The 16063-nt window shown below is 40.1% G+C and overlaps 1 protein-coding gene across 1 annotated transcript in view; it reads right to left on the reverse strand.

The window, feature by feature from the left end:
• The window catches only part of LOC126161033 (dynein beta chain, ciliary-like), a 784705-nt gene that overhangs the window by 283365 nt on the left and 485277 nt on the right, over positions 1-16063 (reverse strand). The window contains exon 34 of the mRNA XM_049916954.1: positions 3771-3912. Within this exon, the coding sequence (XP_049772911.1) occupies positions 3771-3912 (142 nt within the window). The remainder of the gene's footprint in view (positions 1-3770; positions 3913-16063) is intronic.

The following is a 16063-nucleotide window of genomic DNA, read 5'->3' on the forward strand; positions in this document are numbered from 1 at the left end:
TCCAGGGATGCAGTGGGGACAGGGTAGGGCTGCTGGATGCAGCAGCCAGTAGTTTTTTTACGATATTATACGGGGAAAGTTCCTTACTGTGCAATTCAGAAAATCTCATGTTGATAGTAAGGACCGAGATGACACAAGTTATGAAGCAGTCACCGAAGTGAAGCACATTGTGTTGGGCAGCATGTTCAGCAACTGTTGTGGTCCAACTGTGTCTTGACCACAGCTTGTCGATGGCCATCCATGTGGACAAGCAACTTGTTCCCCTTCCTTTGATGGGATAGGTTTTGCCTCTGACCAGAATAGAGTAAGTGGTGGTAGAACGATGGGACAGGTCTTGCAGTCTGGGTCTATTGCAGGGATGTGAACCATGAGGCAAGGGGTTGGCAACAGAGGTGAAGTGGGGATGGACAAGGATACTGCATAGGTTCAGTGGGCAAGGGAATGCCACTGTGGAGGGGTGGGAAGGATTGTGGGTAGGACATTCCTCATTTCAGGGTACAACGAGAGGTAGTCGAAACCCTGGCAGAGAATGTGATTGCTCCAGATCTGGGTGGTTTTGAGTCATGAGGAGAATTCCCCTCTGTGGCCAGGTGGCGGGTATGTGGGAGGTGGTAGATGACTGGAGAGACGAGGCAGGAGATATCTGTTCCCATACAAGGCTGGTTGAGTGATATCTGTCTGTGAAGGCCTCAGTGAGTCCCATGGTAAAGTTAGAGAGGAACTGCTTGTCACTACAGGTGTAATGACCACAAGTGGCTAGGTGATATGGAATGCACTTCTTGGTATGGAATGGGTGGCAGCTGTCACAGTGATGTATTACTGGTGGTGGTAGGTATGACATGGATGGAGGTACTGATGTACTCATCCTTCAGGCAGCGGTCAACATCAAAGAAGGTTATTTGTTTGGTTGACGGTGACCAGGTGAGGTGAATGGGGGAGAAGGCGTTGAGGTTCTGGGTAATGTGGATAGGGTGTTCTCATCCTCAATCCAGATCATGAAGATGCCATCAATAAATCTGAACCACTGTAAGCGATTCCTTCAAAGGAGAAGTAATTGTGGGTCATGGTGGTCAGGAAGGAAGTTGTAGGTCTGGAGTCAGTCGAGCATTGGTAAAGGTAGTGTTCAATAACAGTAAGGCCATGGGCACTGGGGATATTAGTGTAGAGGGAGGTGGCATCAACAATGATGAGCAGGGCGCGTTGTGGTAACAGAACAGAAGCTGTGAAGACTCAGTGGACCATGGCCTTTCCATTGTTTGATGGTTAGTTGGCTTGATGTGGACTGAGGTTCAGATAGTGCCCTTACTGAGATGGAGGCCGACCTCCAGAAAATGCCACGTTGTGCTGAGGAGCACCAGATAAAAAAGATAGATAATAAAGTGTGCAGAATTTTAGGTATCGCATCCCTGAGTGCACATCATGAAGGTATCATAAATGAATCTGGACTAGAGAGGAGGATTGGGATTTTGGGTGCTTAGGAAGGTTTCATCAAGATGACCCATAAGCAGGTTGGCATAGGAGAGGGTGCTCATGGCCATGCAGTGGATTTATTTGTTTATCTTCCTCTCTAAAAAGAGGTAGTTACATATGATTATGTAGTTAGTTAGGTGCACAAGGTATGAAGTGGTGGGTTTAGAGATGGAAGGACATTAGGAGAGACAGTGACCATGGGCATGTGGACTTTTGGTGTGCAGAGGGGCAGTGTCAACAGTGCCAAATGGTAATAGGGCAATGATGGTTGAGAGCCAGTGAAGGTAGTGGTTTGTGTTTTTAATATAGCAACCTAGGCTGCAGGAAACAGTTTAAATAAGCAATATAGTGCTTTTGTGGGCTTTAAACTGTGTGAAATACTGTAAGTAACTGCCACTTCTACACCTTTCATGAGAATGATGTTCATAATTATGACGGTAAAGACTGCAGGCCACTTTACATTAATAGAAGAATATGCTAATTGTATTATTAAATTCAACTGACAAAGTTACTGAGAGAGTAATTCTACACCCACTGTCAAATGCATATATTACAGCACGTTTTTCCAATTATAATATGCAGCAGAAGAGTTTGAGACAATTACAAGAGATTGTTGGGGATTACAAGTGAGTTTTTTGCTGTGTACCATGCAACATACTAGCATCTGCCGGTATTGCAGGGTAGTAAAGGTGAACATTATAAATTTTAGAATGTTAACTAATGGTAGTCACTGAAACAAAGTAGTGGTGGACAGTACCATAACAACTGTAAGGGTACAGTTGCTTTGCATGTTTGAATGAAATAGAATCACTGACACCAACAATGCTTCATAGCAGGCACGACAAACAAACATGTCTGACTTCAGTAAGCCACGGGCAAGCTCAGACAAAAGACTGTTTTCAAATTTAATTTAATGGCACACAATATTAGGAATGAGTAATGTTATGAAAGATTTATACAATGCAGAGTTGACTGACACTAATAAACATTGTTCAAATGGAATTCAAGTTTGAGTTATGTCATCCAAACAGATTTTTTTTGTGACTGATTCCTTTGGTTATGTCTTTATTCAGTCCTTTTGGATGGACATTTTCTTTAGTTTCAGTTGCCTCTACCTCAAATATTATAATACACAACCCATTTTGTAAAATCTCTACAAATGTAATGTGCCTTTGCAGTGTTTATTTAGACATGTTCTTCATTGGCTGACAACACATATGATATAAACTGTGTCAAGATCATCTGATATCTCAAATACTTGGCACAACTTCATATACAGCAGATTAGATTAAGATTAGATTAGATTAATACTAGTTCCATGGATCATGAATACGATATTTCGTAATGATGTGGAACGAGTCAAAGTTTCCAATACATGACATAATTAATTTAATTTAACAACATACTTAAGTTAATATATCAACTTTTTATTTTTTTGTGTTTTTTTATTATTTTTATTATTTATTTTAATATTTTTTTTCTTAATTTATATCTAAAAATTCCTCTATGGAGTAGAAGGAGTTGTCATTCAGAAATTCTTTTAATTTCTTCTTAAATACTTGTTGGTTATCTGTCAGGCTTTTGATACTATTTGGTAAGTGACCAAAGACTTTTGTGCCAGTATAATTCACCCCTTTCTGTGCCAAAGTTAGATTTAATCTTGAATAGTGAAGATCATCCTTTCTCCTAGTATTGTAGTTATGCACACTGCTATTACTTTTGAATTGGGTTTGGTTGTTAATAACAAATTTCATAAGAGAGTATATATACTGAGAAGCTACTGTGAATATCCCTAGATCCTTAAATAAATGTCTGCAGGATGATCTTGGGTGGACTCCAGCTATTATTCTGATTACATGCTTTTGTGCAATAAGTACTTTATTCCTCATTGATGAATTACCCCAAAATATGATGCCATATGAAAGCAATGAGTGAACTTTTTGGTATCCCTGAAATATCCTTGGCCAGCTTTTGTGTCATTTTGTTGCTCTTGGAATGTCTCCAATGTTGTTCTTGCTGTCACAAAATATATAAATAAATAAAAAATAAATGCGATAGTAACTGAGTCAATCACTACTCTATATCTTTATCTCTTTTTTTATAGATTTTGTCAACTGTTTAACTTAGGATCAAATTTGATGTTGAGGTACTGTTCAGCACTACTAAAATTAAAGCTAAGAAAACAAGCTGTTTTCAAACTATAGATATTTATATAAAAGTAACTTCAGATAAGATTATGCCAAGACTCTCCAACTGATTTTTAAATCTGTATAATATGGATTCACAAGAAAAATACCAACCTTGCCTGAACAGTCACACTGTCCATTGAACTCAACATATTCTCCATCCTTAGCAAACATTCCTTCTGCATACTTGGTATTTTTGCCATCTTCTTGACAGAATTTGAGTCTCGCAAGAGAATCATACAGCTTTGTGAGATGCCTTAAAATGCAAAACCAAGAATGAAACAGAAATAGGTTGTCACCTGAACTTTAAAAACATAATATTGTCTTTGAACAAACCTGACTAGCAACTATCTTTAGTATATATTTTAAGTCAAATGTAATGAGCATTCCAGAAGGAATCCCACAGAGACATTCAGAGGTTAATATAGAAAATTGAGGGGAAAAAATTACAAAGTGGATTGCCTAGCTTTAACAGTACTGAATGCTGATCTGGAAGAAACAACCAAAATTTCTATTTGGGGCAGAAAATGTAGTACATAGTGTCTTGTGCAATAATACCTAAATAAATATATCTTTAAGTATATGCCATTATGCAGTTCACAGTGTATAACAAGCCTTGATTCCAGAATCAGAATTTTTACTGTCCCATAACATACAAAGTTAAATCATAGATTTAATGTGCACGGGACTCATTAACACTGCAAATACAATTCAATGGTATTAAAGAAACAGTATATAATATAGGCATTAATATAAAAAATATATAATTATTACAGTCATTTATCTGACTTAAAACAGTTAAGCTTAATTATCAACCATTCGCGTTCTTGCTCAGATTTTCACATTCTCATTCAGAAAGTCTTCTAGAAATAATAGCATGTCTGCATTAGCAACTTTCATAGTTTTTGTTTTAGTAACCCTACCTCCACATTGTGGACTTGTTTCTTTTTTAGAATATTGCAAATTTACATGCCCATGTATTCTGGGGTTTTGCATATAACTTTAATCTATGAATGGGAAGCTTGAAATTCCCCCTGTACCTAATGCTGCACTGATGTTTAAAATTATTGTCTATGAGGAACTTAGGGTTACTGCATACAAAGTAATCAGTTCATAGATGCAAAAACAGGGGTCATTTTATATTCTAAAATTTCTTAACAGTGACAGGATTATTTTGGTTTTCCATTACACATATTTCTAACTATTGATTTTTCTAATTTTAATATTATAATCATTTTGCTTGTGTTACTCCAAAAAATAATTCCACACCTTGTAAATGACTCAAAATAACTCTGGTAAACTACTTCTCTCACCTCCATGCTAGCTGAATATGACAGAATCTTCATTGCAAAGGTCAGGCTGTTTAATTTATTTGTTAAGTACTTTCTATGTGAAGACCATAATAAATTTTGATTCAAATGAATTCCTAAAAACTTAACATAGCCTTCTTCTCTCAGATCTTGGTTTCTATGATTAACATGAGCTTCATTTACCTTTGAGTTTTCATTTTTAAACTATAGTAAATGTGTTTTTCCATTAATCAGTTTCAATCCATTTGGTTGTAACCAGTCTTCTAAACTGTCTAGTAGATTTGTGGCACTTGAGGGAATTTGTTCTGAGTCATCATTTCATTTATATAACAACTTTAGATTAATTTAGTCAGTATACATTCAATACATTCATTGTATGAGGCATGTAATGTCACAATAAAGCTTTGATTTAATGAATACTTAAGTAACAGTCTGGATGGTTGCCTGATCTAGCCTTGTAATGTTAGTCAACATGTCCTTCTTATGTTGTCTCTGTGGATAAATGAAAGCAACGGGAAACTTGTGACATTATATTTCCTGAGGAAATACATCTGTATAGTATGGTCTAATGACGATCACATCCTTCTGTGTAAAATATTGCAGAGGCAAAATAGTGGTTAATTCAGATTTTTGGGAGGCACTAATCAGGATGATGATGTCATCAGAATAACCAAAACTGGTATTCTACAGTTTGAAGTGTGGAATGTTAGTTCCTTTGACCTAGTATATGGGCTAGAAAATTTGAAAAGAGAAATGCTTAGGTTGAAGTTGGATGCAGTGGGAATTAGTGAGTACAGTAGCAGGAAGAACAGGGCTTTTGGTCAGATAAGTATAAGGTTATCCACAGAAATTCAAATCAGAGTAATGTAAGAGTAGGAGGACAAATAACAAATGAGAAAATAGGGATATAGGTAAATTACTATGAACAGCTTAGTGAATGGATCATCATAAACAAGATAGAGACAAAAGCTTACCTCAAATACTTAAAACTACGAACCCTTTAGTAGAATTGTGTTCTGACTACAAGTGGCTGGAGTGGGTCTCTTGAACAGGAATGGTACTCAACACTTGATACCCAGTCTTTGATTCATTCATAAGGGGACTGATCTTGCTTGCTGCCACCTCCACACTGTCACTCATCCATATCAGTTCTTGCTTAGATTTGTACAACAGGGTCACATCATCAGCAAATGCAAGATTTGTGATTTTCTTAACTCGATCCTTTCAAAATTCTTAAGGAAAGCTTCTCTCATTACCTTTTTCAGGACCAGGTTGAATATAGGGTGCCCCACAATGGGCTTTGCATGGTTAGAACTTTAAAAACTCAAATAAAAATAAAAATTATTAATATTTAAGTCACACAGACATTACTGATGATGCTTTAGTGTTGACATTGTTCAAAATGTCCCATATGGGCAGCAATACAGCATATGCAACACTGTGCAATGGATCAACACCCGTGTTATGGTTGCTACCGGAATGGATTCACAGGCAGTCACAATTGCCTCTTTCATGTCATCCAGTGTACGTGACTGTTTGGCATAGACAATGTCTTTCAGAGCTGCCCACAGGTACAAGTCTAACAGTGTAAGAGTTGGAGATTTGGGTGGAAACTCAACCCATCCCAATTGGCCAAATTTTCACCTCAGTACATTTGGTGAACAGTTAGTAGAATTCGTTCCTGCAACATGATAAGGTTATTTACACAACCACCACATTGATAACCCAGGATGAGTCACAGCTCATTCCTCCATGAGGATTATCTCTTGCCACTATACACACTTAGGGTGACTGATGTTTCCATCCAGCGTAAACATCATGTCATCAGTCCAAACAATGTAAGTCAACTGTTCGTTATCAAAAGCCCATTCAAAAAATTTGAGGCAACTGTCTGGATCATCCTCATGCATCATGTGAAGCATCCTGTGAATGTAGGGTTCCGAGTTTGCTTGCTCTGAAATATGGTGAACACTTGATTTGATTAAACCTAATTCATGTGTTGCTTGCTGTGGATCTTGTAAAAGCTTTTACCACTGCATCCATCCTTCTTTCATCTGCTACTGATTTATTCCTGCCACACCATCCTTTCTTCAGGTCACATACACTTCCTTCCCTCTCAAATTTGTTGTGTAATTTCGTTATTGTTATATGTGATGCAGTATCAGACTCTGCCCACCACCATCTCTGCACTTTTTCCATATTTTCACACTTGCAAAAACACTTTAAAATCCACTTCCTTTGCTCAAAGTACAAGTTTCAAGCCATCTTGTTATTGACATGTAGCTGTTGGCAAGTGGAAAAAATGAATGGCTACAGACACTAGTCATGAGATCACTATATAATCACAACTGGGTCAGGTTATCATTAATATCTCCTCAGTCACTGAAGTTCAAACAGTCTAAACTGCTTTGAGGAACACTTGTTAAGTGACACACCATCGCCTTGTCTCAATCCTGTGTTTTATGTTCAAGCTCTCTGTAACTTGGTTCCCATGCTTCACTTATGACTTTTGAATCAATGTGACACACTCAACCTAGGCTGAGCAGAGTCTTGGGTATTCCAAACTTCATTAGGCAATTCAGCAGGCTCTTTTTGTGAATGTAGTCATATGCCTTTTTAAAATCCCTGAAGAGCACAAGAAGGTCTTTGCCATATTCTCACATCTTCTCAGAGAGCTGTCTCACTACACAGATTTTGTCTAACGGCCTTTTTTTAACCCACCTTGATATTCAACATTCACTTCTTCTGTAAATGCCGGTACTCTATCAAGTATATACAGCTGGAAAAGATATTATAGCAGACATTTGGAAGAGTGATACCTCTGTAGTTGGTGCAGTCCATTTTGTCACCTTTCTTGTCTATAGGGAAGACTACAGATGTCTTCCAATTTTCTGGGCTACATTTTGGTAAAATGAAATAAACAAAAATAAATCGTTTACATTAATTTTTATCTTCATTTCCATTTTAGCTTACTAAGGCAGTCATTTGAGACATCATTATTTTTAATCATCACCAATGGAATCGCTATCTGGGATCATAGTTTCGGCTAACCAGTAAGAGACGTGAGCAGCAATGAACTTTATGATCTTGGTTGTCACAAATACTTGGCTATTTCTTATGAGTATATTGTGAGTTAGAGTAATGGTTAGGATGGAGTATGAAAACATACTTGTTTTTTCTCTGAACACATAGCAGATTTCACTTCTATATTGGCATAAGAGTGAGACAAAATTCCTATGTCTCTTGCTTCTGAACTGTGGTCTGTTCGCTGCTGTCTTATTGGCTGCATAGAACCAGCGGTTGACACGCCCACTTACGATGAGCACTGAGAATATAGCTATCCGAAACACTTAAGTGCACCACTCCCATTTATCTAAACTTTTACCGTCTCGTGCAGAAATGTATATTATTGTTGAGTATTTGTCCAATTTTAAAATCAGTTCAGTTTCAACTACAAATGAATTCAGGGAAACTGCAGTTTAAACAAGGTAGATGTTCATCAAATGCCAAGTACGTGGCACACATTCCAATTTCCATGGTTGGCAGCAGGATGAAATTTTCTGCGTGCTCACCACTCCTCTCTCCACATTCGTCCAAATGGCCAAAAAAGATGGACATAAAATGTACGCCACGAAAAACAAAGATGACAGTTCTGAAAAATATATATTTGTTAACACCATAGTTAAATTTAAATGTTAGGAAATCTTTTCTACAGAAGCTTTTGAAATATGGTGTTAAATAAGAAAACTTAAGATTAGATGGCTAGATTAGATTGAGCAACTAACGAATTGGGGGTGGGGGAAGAGCTTTATGCCACCATTTCACTAAAGCTGAGGCATCAAAATCAGAGAAAACTGAGAAAAAAGGGACTGAGATGTATAAATATAAATAGGAAGAGGGGAGGGAAAGTAGAAGTTATGAAATAGGAAAAAGTAACTTTTGTGTATAGTGTTTACACTAGGCAGAATACGAAAAGGAATGGAACAGTAAATAATAGCAGTTGAAGTATGAAAGTATTGATGCACTAGTCACAAATTCATTGGTTTGTGAGAAAATGTGGAGAGGTTTACTATCAAAAAGAAATATTCACTTTGTTAAAATCTCATACAGGGTTACAACTATGGGCCATACCTAGGCTTTGTCCTGAAGCTTACTTTTTGAAGGCAGTCTTCATTTGAACTATCTGTATATAGGCTCACCTCCTCTTACCAAATTGACTGAACAGCTTCAATATACCACTGTGTTGCTTTTCTATCAATAGGTACTCTGAAGTTGCTCTCTTGAGCTGCCTCGAAGTTTCTTACTCCTTCTATTTAAAACTCTGCAGAGACATCCCTGCAAATCCAGCAGGAGAAGCACTCTTGAGATGAATGGGGTAATGAAGAGATGAAATATTTTACTTAATGGCTGTGTTCAGCACAGAATGATATTTACCTTTTTCTGTGTGTTTTCATAGTTTTATAATTAAATTCCTTGCATGTTTTTTATACAAAGGGTGTTCAAAAAGTTTTTTAATTTTTTGCAGGAGGAGAATAAAATTTTTTGTGAACATATTTGGAACATTTAGTTATACATTGAGCCTACTCAATGTAGCCTCCATCAGCTGTGATGCATCTGGTCCAACGTTCTTTCCATGATGTAAATGCATTTTGGTAAAATTCTGGGGATTGACTTTTACACCATCGTTTGACACGGGAAACAAGGTCTTGATCATTATCAAATATTTTACCGCACAGGTGGGCCATCAGATGACCAAAGAGGTAAAAATCAGACGGAGTCAAGTCCGGACTGTAGGGAGGATGAGGGACAATTTTCCAACCCATTTTCCTGATTTTCTCCTGTGTCATATGGGCTGTACGGGGTTTGGCATTGTCATGGTGTAGTCTGAAAAGCTGACCCTGAAGCTGTGGTCTATGGGTCTTGATGGCACGTCACAGTTTGTCCAATGACAAACAGTAATGGTCCAGTTAATTGTGGAGTCAGGTTCCAAGAAGTCAATGAAAATGACGCCACACAGATCCCAGAAGAAGGAGGCCATCATCTATCGGCCTGCTGTTCGTGAAAGTCTTGGTTTCTTTTTCTGAGGGGAACGCGAATGATGCCACTCCATGGATTGGGTTTTGCTCTCAAGTTCAGACAAAAACAACTATGTTTCATCCTGGGTAATGCCATCAAAACACTGTTTCCACTCTTCAGTAAACATCTTCATGAGACCCTTGCGCACATTCTTCCTCATCGTCTTCATTTCCCTTGTCAATAATCTAGGCACCTAATGTGCACAGATTTTTCTGTACCATAGTGCCTGTACCAGTGATACCACACTACCCAATGACAAACGAGTCACTTCAGCAAGCTCTCGTGTCGTCACACATCTGTCATTTTGGATGATTTGGATCAATGGTCTCCTTATTCACATCACTCACTGCTGTACGTGGGCTACCATATCGAGGATTGTCCAGTAGAGAGAAATCACTTTCTTTAAACCTCTGCAACCACCGCTGGATACTGCTGCGATCCCCTGTCCTCCCCGTAAACAGGGAGCAACTTCCTGTGAATCGATGTGGCACAGTCATCACCAGTTGTAGCTGTCCCACCTGCCTTTAATTCTTCATTCGTTGATTGTCCTTGGTGTTGTCGTACTGTGTTGCTACACTGGCTGAAAAATGGGGTCCTTGGATTCCGACACTGACTACTTTAAATGATGTAGCCAACAGATGCACAGTTACGTTTTACAGTACTTTAATTTCACTGTTCACAACCCCACAATAATACACAGTTATATGGCCAGTGCACTTTTGTTTAGCATTCGACAAGCCTCATTAATAAACTCCACATACTGCTACAATAGTTTCTTGTTGAACATCTACGAGCAGTAAAACCTAACCACAAAGTTCACAGTTTATGAAGAATAATCAGGTGCATATGGAGAAGACACTGTCACTGTTTTTACATATGGCCTAACTGTTTAACATTTATTACACTGTTAAGCTGAAGCATTGTTGTTGTCCTAACCAGCACAGGTTACTCGTCTGAAACTTGGCCATGGACTGACTGTCTCGTGACAAAAAATTAGGCCATTATATATCATCACAATAATCGATACTGAAACTACACACTGTTTGAAGTTAAATTTACAGAAATTACAACTAAAACTTAACCCATTAAATTAAATGATTAGATCAAAAAATTGGTTCTTCTTGCAGTTCTTCTACTATGAGGGTTAAGACAAATTATTTGTTTAAATGATGAAATTAAGATATATGGTTACATAAACAATACTTTTGACAAAACTGTTAATTACTTTGGAATTGATGAAGGGCTGGTTTTGCTAACATGTTTCCAACTAGAGCCAAATAGGTACTTAAAGAATGCTAGCATTTTGTCTTCCAAATGCTTACAATTATTACAGAATGGAAAATCCAGGATGGAATGTAACAATACCAGAGAAGGAAAGTTGCTACTCACCATGCAGCAGAGATGCTGAGTCGCAGTAGGCACAACAAAACGTACCACACAATTACAGCTTTCGGCCATTAAAGCGTTTTTCGTCAGTAGACACACATACACACACGCACTCACACACACACACACACCCACACACACACACACACACACACACACACACACACACACACACACACACACATGCAAATGCAACTTGCACACATGTCTGCAGTCTCAGAGAGCTGAAACCACACTGTGAGTAGCAGCACCAGTGCATGATGGGAGTAGCAACTGGGTGGGGGTAAGGAGGACACTGGGGCGGGGTAATATGGTGGGAGTGGTGGACAGTTAAGTGTTGCAGTTTAGATGGGGGGCAGGAGAGAAGGTGCAGAGGGGGGAGGGGGTAAATAGCAGAAAGGAGAGAAATAAAAAGAAATTAAAAGACTGGGCGTGGTGGTGAAATGGCAGCTGTGTAGTGCTGGAATGGGAACAGGAAGGGGGCTGGATGGGTGAGGACAGTGACTAATGGAGGTTGAGGCCAGGAGGGTTACGGGAACATAGGATGTATTGCAGGCAAAGTTCCCACCTGTTCAATTTAGAAAAGCTGGTGTTGGCGGGAAGGATCCATATGGCACAGGCTGTGAAGAAGTCATTGAGATGAGGGATATCATGTTTGGCAGCGTGTTCAGCAACAGGATGGTCCATTTGTTTTTTGGCCACAGTTTGTCGGTGGCCATTCATGAGGACAGACAGCTTGATGGTTGTCATGCCTACATCGAATGCAGCACAGTGGTTGCAGCTTAACTGGTAAATCACATGACTGGTTTCACAGGCAGCCCTGCCTTTGATGGGACAGATCATGTTAGTGACCGGACTGGAATAAGTGGTGGCAAGAGGATGTATGGGACAGGCCTTGCATCTAGGTCTATTACAGGGTCATGAGCCATGAGGTAAGGGATTGGGAGCAGGGGTTGTGTAAGGATGGATGAATATATTGCGTAGGTTTGGTGGACGGCAGAATACCACTGTAGCAGGTGTGGGAAGGTTAGTGGACAGGAAATTTCTCATTTCAGGGCACAACAAGAGGTAATCGAAACCCTGGCAGAGAATGTAATTCAGTTGCTCCTGTCTTGGGTGGGAATAAGTTATGTGGCTAATGCTCCTCTGTGGCCGGACAGTGGGACTTTTTGAGGTGGTGGGAGATTGGAAAAGGCATGGGAGATTTGTTTTTGTACAAGGTTGGGAGGATAAGTATGGTCAGTGAAGGCTTCAGTAAGACCCTCAGTATGTTTTGAGAGGGGATGTTCATCACCGCAGATGTGACGACCACGGGTGGCTAGGCTGTACAGAAGTGACTTCTTGGTGGAATAGGTGGCAACAATCGAAGTGGAGGTATTGCTGGTGGTTAGCAGGTTCAATATGGACAGAGGTACTGATGTAGTCATCTCTGAGGTGAAGGTCAACTTCTAGGAAGGTGGCTTGTTGGGTTGAGTAGGACCAGATGAAGCAAATGGGGGAGAAATTTTTGAGGTTCTGGAGGATTGTGAATAAGGTGTCCTCATCTTCAGTCCAGATAGCAAAGATGTCATCAATGAATATGAACCAGGTGAGGGGTTTAGGATTCTGGGTTTTAGGAAGGATTCCTCTAGATGGCCCGTGAATAGGTTAGCATAGGATGATGCCATGTGTGTGCCCATAGAGATGAAATCTGACAAAGACGACAATAGTGGAAAGCGAAAACTCACTAAAATTGGCGAGAAGTCACAAGGGTCAAAGTAGAGAATAACTAATCAGTAATAAATATATGTATATTACTGTGGGTAGCACGTTTGAGAGCAGGTAAGCATATAGGGGACGGCAGATGTGACTGGATGAGGTGGATTTAATGGGTGTGAACAGGGATAAAACGGGGGAAAGAAGAAGTCCCTTCCGTACAGCCTAGCCACCCGTGGTCGTCGCATCTGCAGTGATGAGCAGTCCCTCTCAAAATATACTGAGGGTTTCACTGAAGCCTTCAATGACCGTAATTATCCTCCCATCCTTGTACAAAAACAAATCTCCCGTGCCTTATCTTTCCAGTCTCCCACCACCTCCAAAAGTCCCACAGTCCGGCCACAGAGGAGCATTTCCCTCATAACTCAGTACCATTCGGGACTGGAGCAACACCAGCTTTTCTGAATTGTGCAGGTGGGAACTTTCCCTGCAATACATCCTATGTTCCCGTAACCCTCCTGGCCTCAACCTACGTTAGTCACTGTCCTCACCCATCCAGCCCCCTCCCTGTTCCCATTCCAGCACTACACAGCCGTCATCTCACCGCCACACCCAGTCATTTAATTTCTTTTTATTTCTCTCATTTCCCTCCCCCTCCGCACCTTCTCTCCTGCCCTCTGTCTGAACTGAAACACTTCACTGTCCACCACTCCCACCATACTATCCCTCTCCCTCACCACTCCAGCCTCCTCCTTACCCCCACCCAGTCGCCACTCCCATCATGCACTGGTACTGCTGCTCGCAGTGTGGTTTCAGCTCTCTGAGACTGCAGACATGTGTGCAAGTTGTGTTTGCATGAGTGTGTGTGTGTGCGTTTGTGTACCCATGTCTACTGCTGACAAAGGCCTAAATGGCTTTAATTGTGTGAATCTTTTTGTTGTGCCTATTGCAAGTCAGCATTTCTGCTATATGGTGAGTAGCAACTTTCCTTCTCTGGTATTGTTACAACTATTACAGAATTTATATTTGTTTAAATGTCAACAATAGAATTTAAGTTACGAAACAATCACTGATTTCAGCCTATAACATAAGATACTAACAGGGAATAGTCAAAACAAATCAGAAAAATCAATTACATATCTAAAACTAAGCACAAAATTAAATCTGGTGTTATTTAATTTAAAACTGAGGGCAAATCTTTCTCTTTTATGGAAATGCAGATTATATTCACATATGTTAATGATAATTTGTTAAATGTAACAAAACGAATTTAAGGAGGCATATGGCAAAGCAATAGGGGAATTAAAATTATCCCAGCTTGCTTCATCACATGGTCTTGAAGAGGAACTCCATCACTGACCATAGTCGCAACCTGACATCTACCTCATGGTCCATTATGGCTCACTTATAAATAAAAGAAAATATTTGTGACAGGATACTTTCCGGGACTGGATCAGATTCTGAATGTGGCTCTCCAGCAGGGATACGACTTCCTCAAATCCTGCCCTGAAATGAGATCCATCCTTCATGAAATCCTCCCCACTCCACCAAGAGTGTCTTTCCGCCGTCCACCTAACCTTCGTAACCTCTTAGTTCATCCCTATGAAATCCCCAAACCACCTTCCCTACCCTCTGGCTCCTACCCTTGTAACCGCCCCCGGTGTAAAACCTGTCCCATGCACCCTCCCACCACCACCTACTCCAGTCCTGTAACCCGGAAGGTGTACACAATCAAAGGCAGAGCCACGTGTGAAAGCACCCACATGATCTACCAACTGACCTGCTTACACTGTGATGCATTCTATGTGGGAATGACCAGCAACAAACTGTCCATTCGCATGAATGGACACAGGCAGACAGTGTTTGTTGGTAATGAGGATCACCCTGTGGCTAAACATGCCTTGGTGCACGACCAGCACATCTTGGCGCAGTGTTACACCGTCCGGGTTATCTGGATACTTCCTACTAACACCAACCTATCCAAACTCCGGAGATGGGAACTTGCTCTTCAATATATCCTCTCTTCCCGTTATCCACCAGGCCTCAATCTCTGCTAATTTCAAGTTGCCGCCACTCATACCTCACCTGTCATTCAACATCATCTTTGCCTCTGCACTTCTGCCTCGACTGACATCTCTGCCCAAACTCTTTGTCTTTAAATATGTCTGCTTGTGTCTGTATATGTGTGGATGGATATGTGTGTGTGTGCGAGTGTGTACCCGTCCTTTTTTTCCCCCTAAGGTAAGTCTTTCCGCTCCCGGGACTGGAATGACTCCTTACCCTCTCCCTTAAAACCCACATCCTTTCGTCTTTCCCTCTCCTTCCCTCTTTCCTGATGAGGCAACAGTTTGTTGCGAAGGGTGAATTTTGTGTGTATGTTTGTGTTCGTTTGTGTCTGTCGACCTGCCAGCACTTTCATTTGGTATGTCACATCATCTTTGTTTTTAGACAAAGAAAATACTTTTATATACCAACTTACAGCTAAATGTTCCAAGTATGTTCACAAAAAATTTCATTCCCCTCCTACAAAAAATAAAAAAAAAATAGAGACGACTGTGTAAAACTTTTTGAACATCCTTCATATATAAGAGGCGTAGTTTTCTGTCTTAGAAACTGCAAATTGTAGATTCATGTAGTCTGTAACACAGTTGTAATTTCTTTTCAACAGTCAGCTACACAACCCAGTAAGGAGCCATCCTCTGTTGGTGACACCCAAGCAGAGCAGCAAGTTACATATTTAGCTTTCTCTGTGTACAGTTATAGTTATTTGGAATGACAGAATGTGTGCAAGCTGTGTGTAGATGCCAGAGGAGCTGGCTGCAGTTCACAGACAGCTGAAGATGCTTCTGGCCAGATACGCAACTGCAGGTTGTTGCCTTGGCATGTAGCAGCAGCAGAGAAACTAGTGTGTAGCATGGCAAACAGGTTCTGCTGCTGAGG

This window comes from Schistocerca cancellata, chromosome 2 (genome assembly GCF_023864275.1).
Source record: "Schistocerca cancellata isolate TAMUIC-IGC-003103 chromosome 2, iqSchCanc2.1, whole genome shotgun sequence".
Lineage (NCBI taxonomy): Eukaryota > Metazoa > Arthropoda > Insecta > Orthoptera > Acrididae > Schistocerca > Schistocerca cancellata.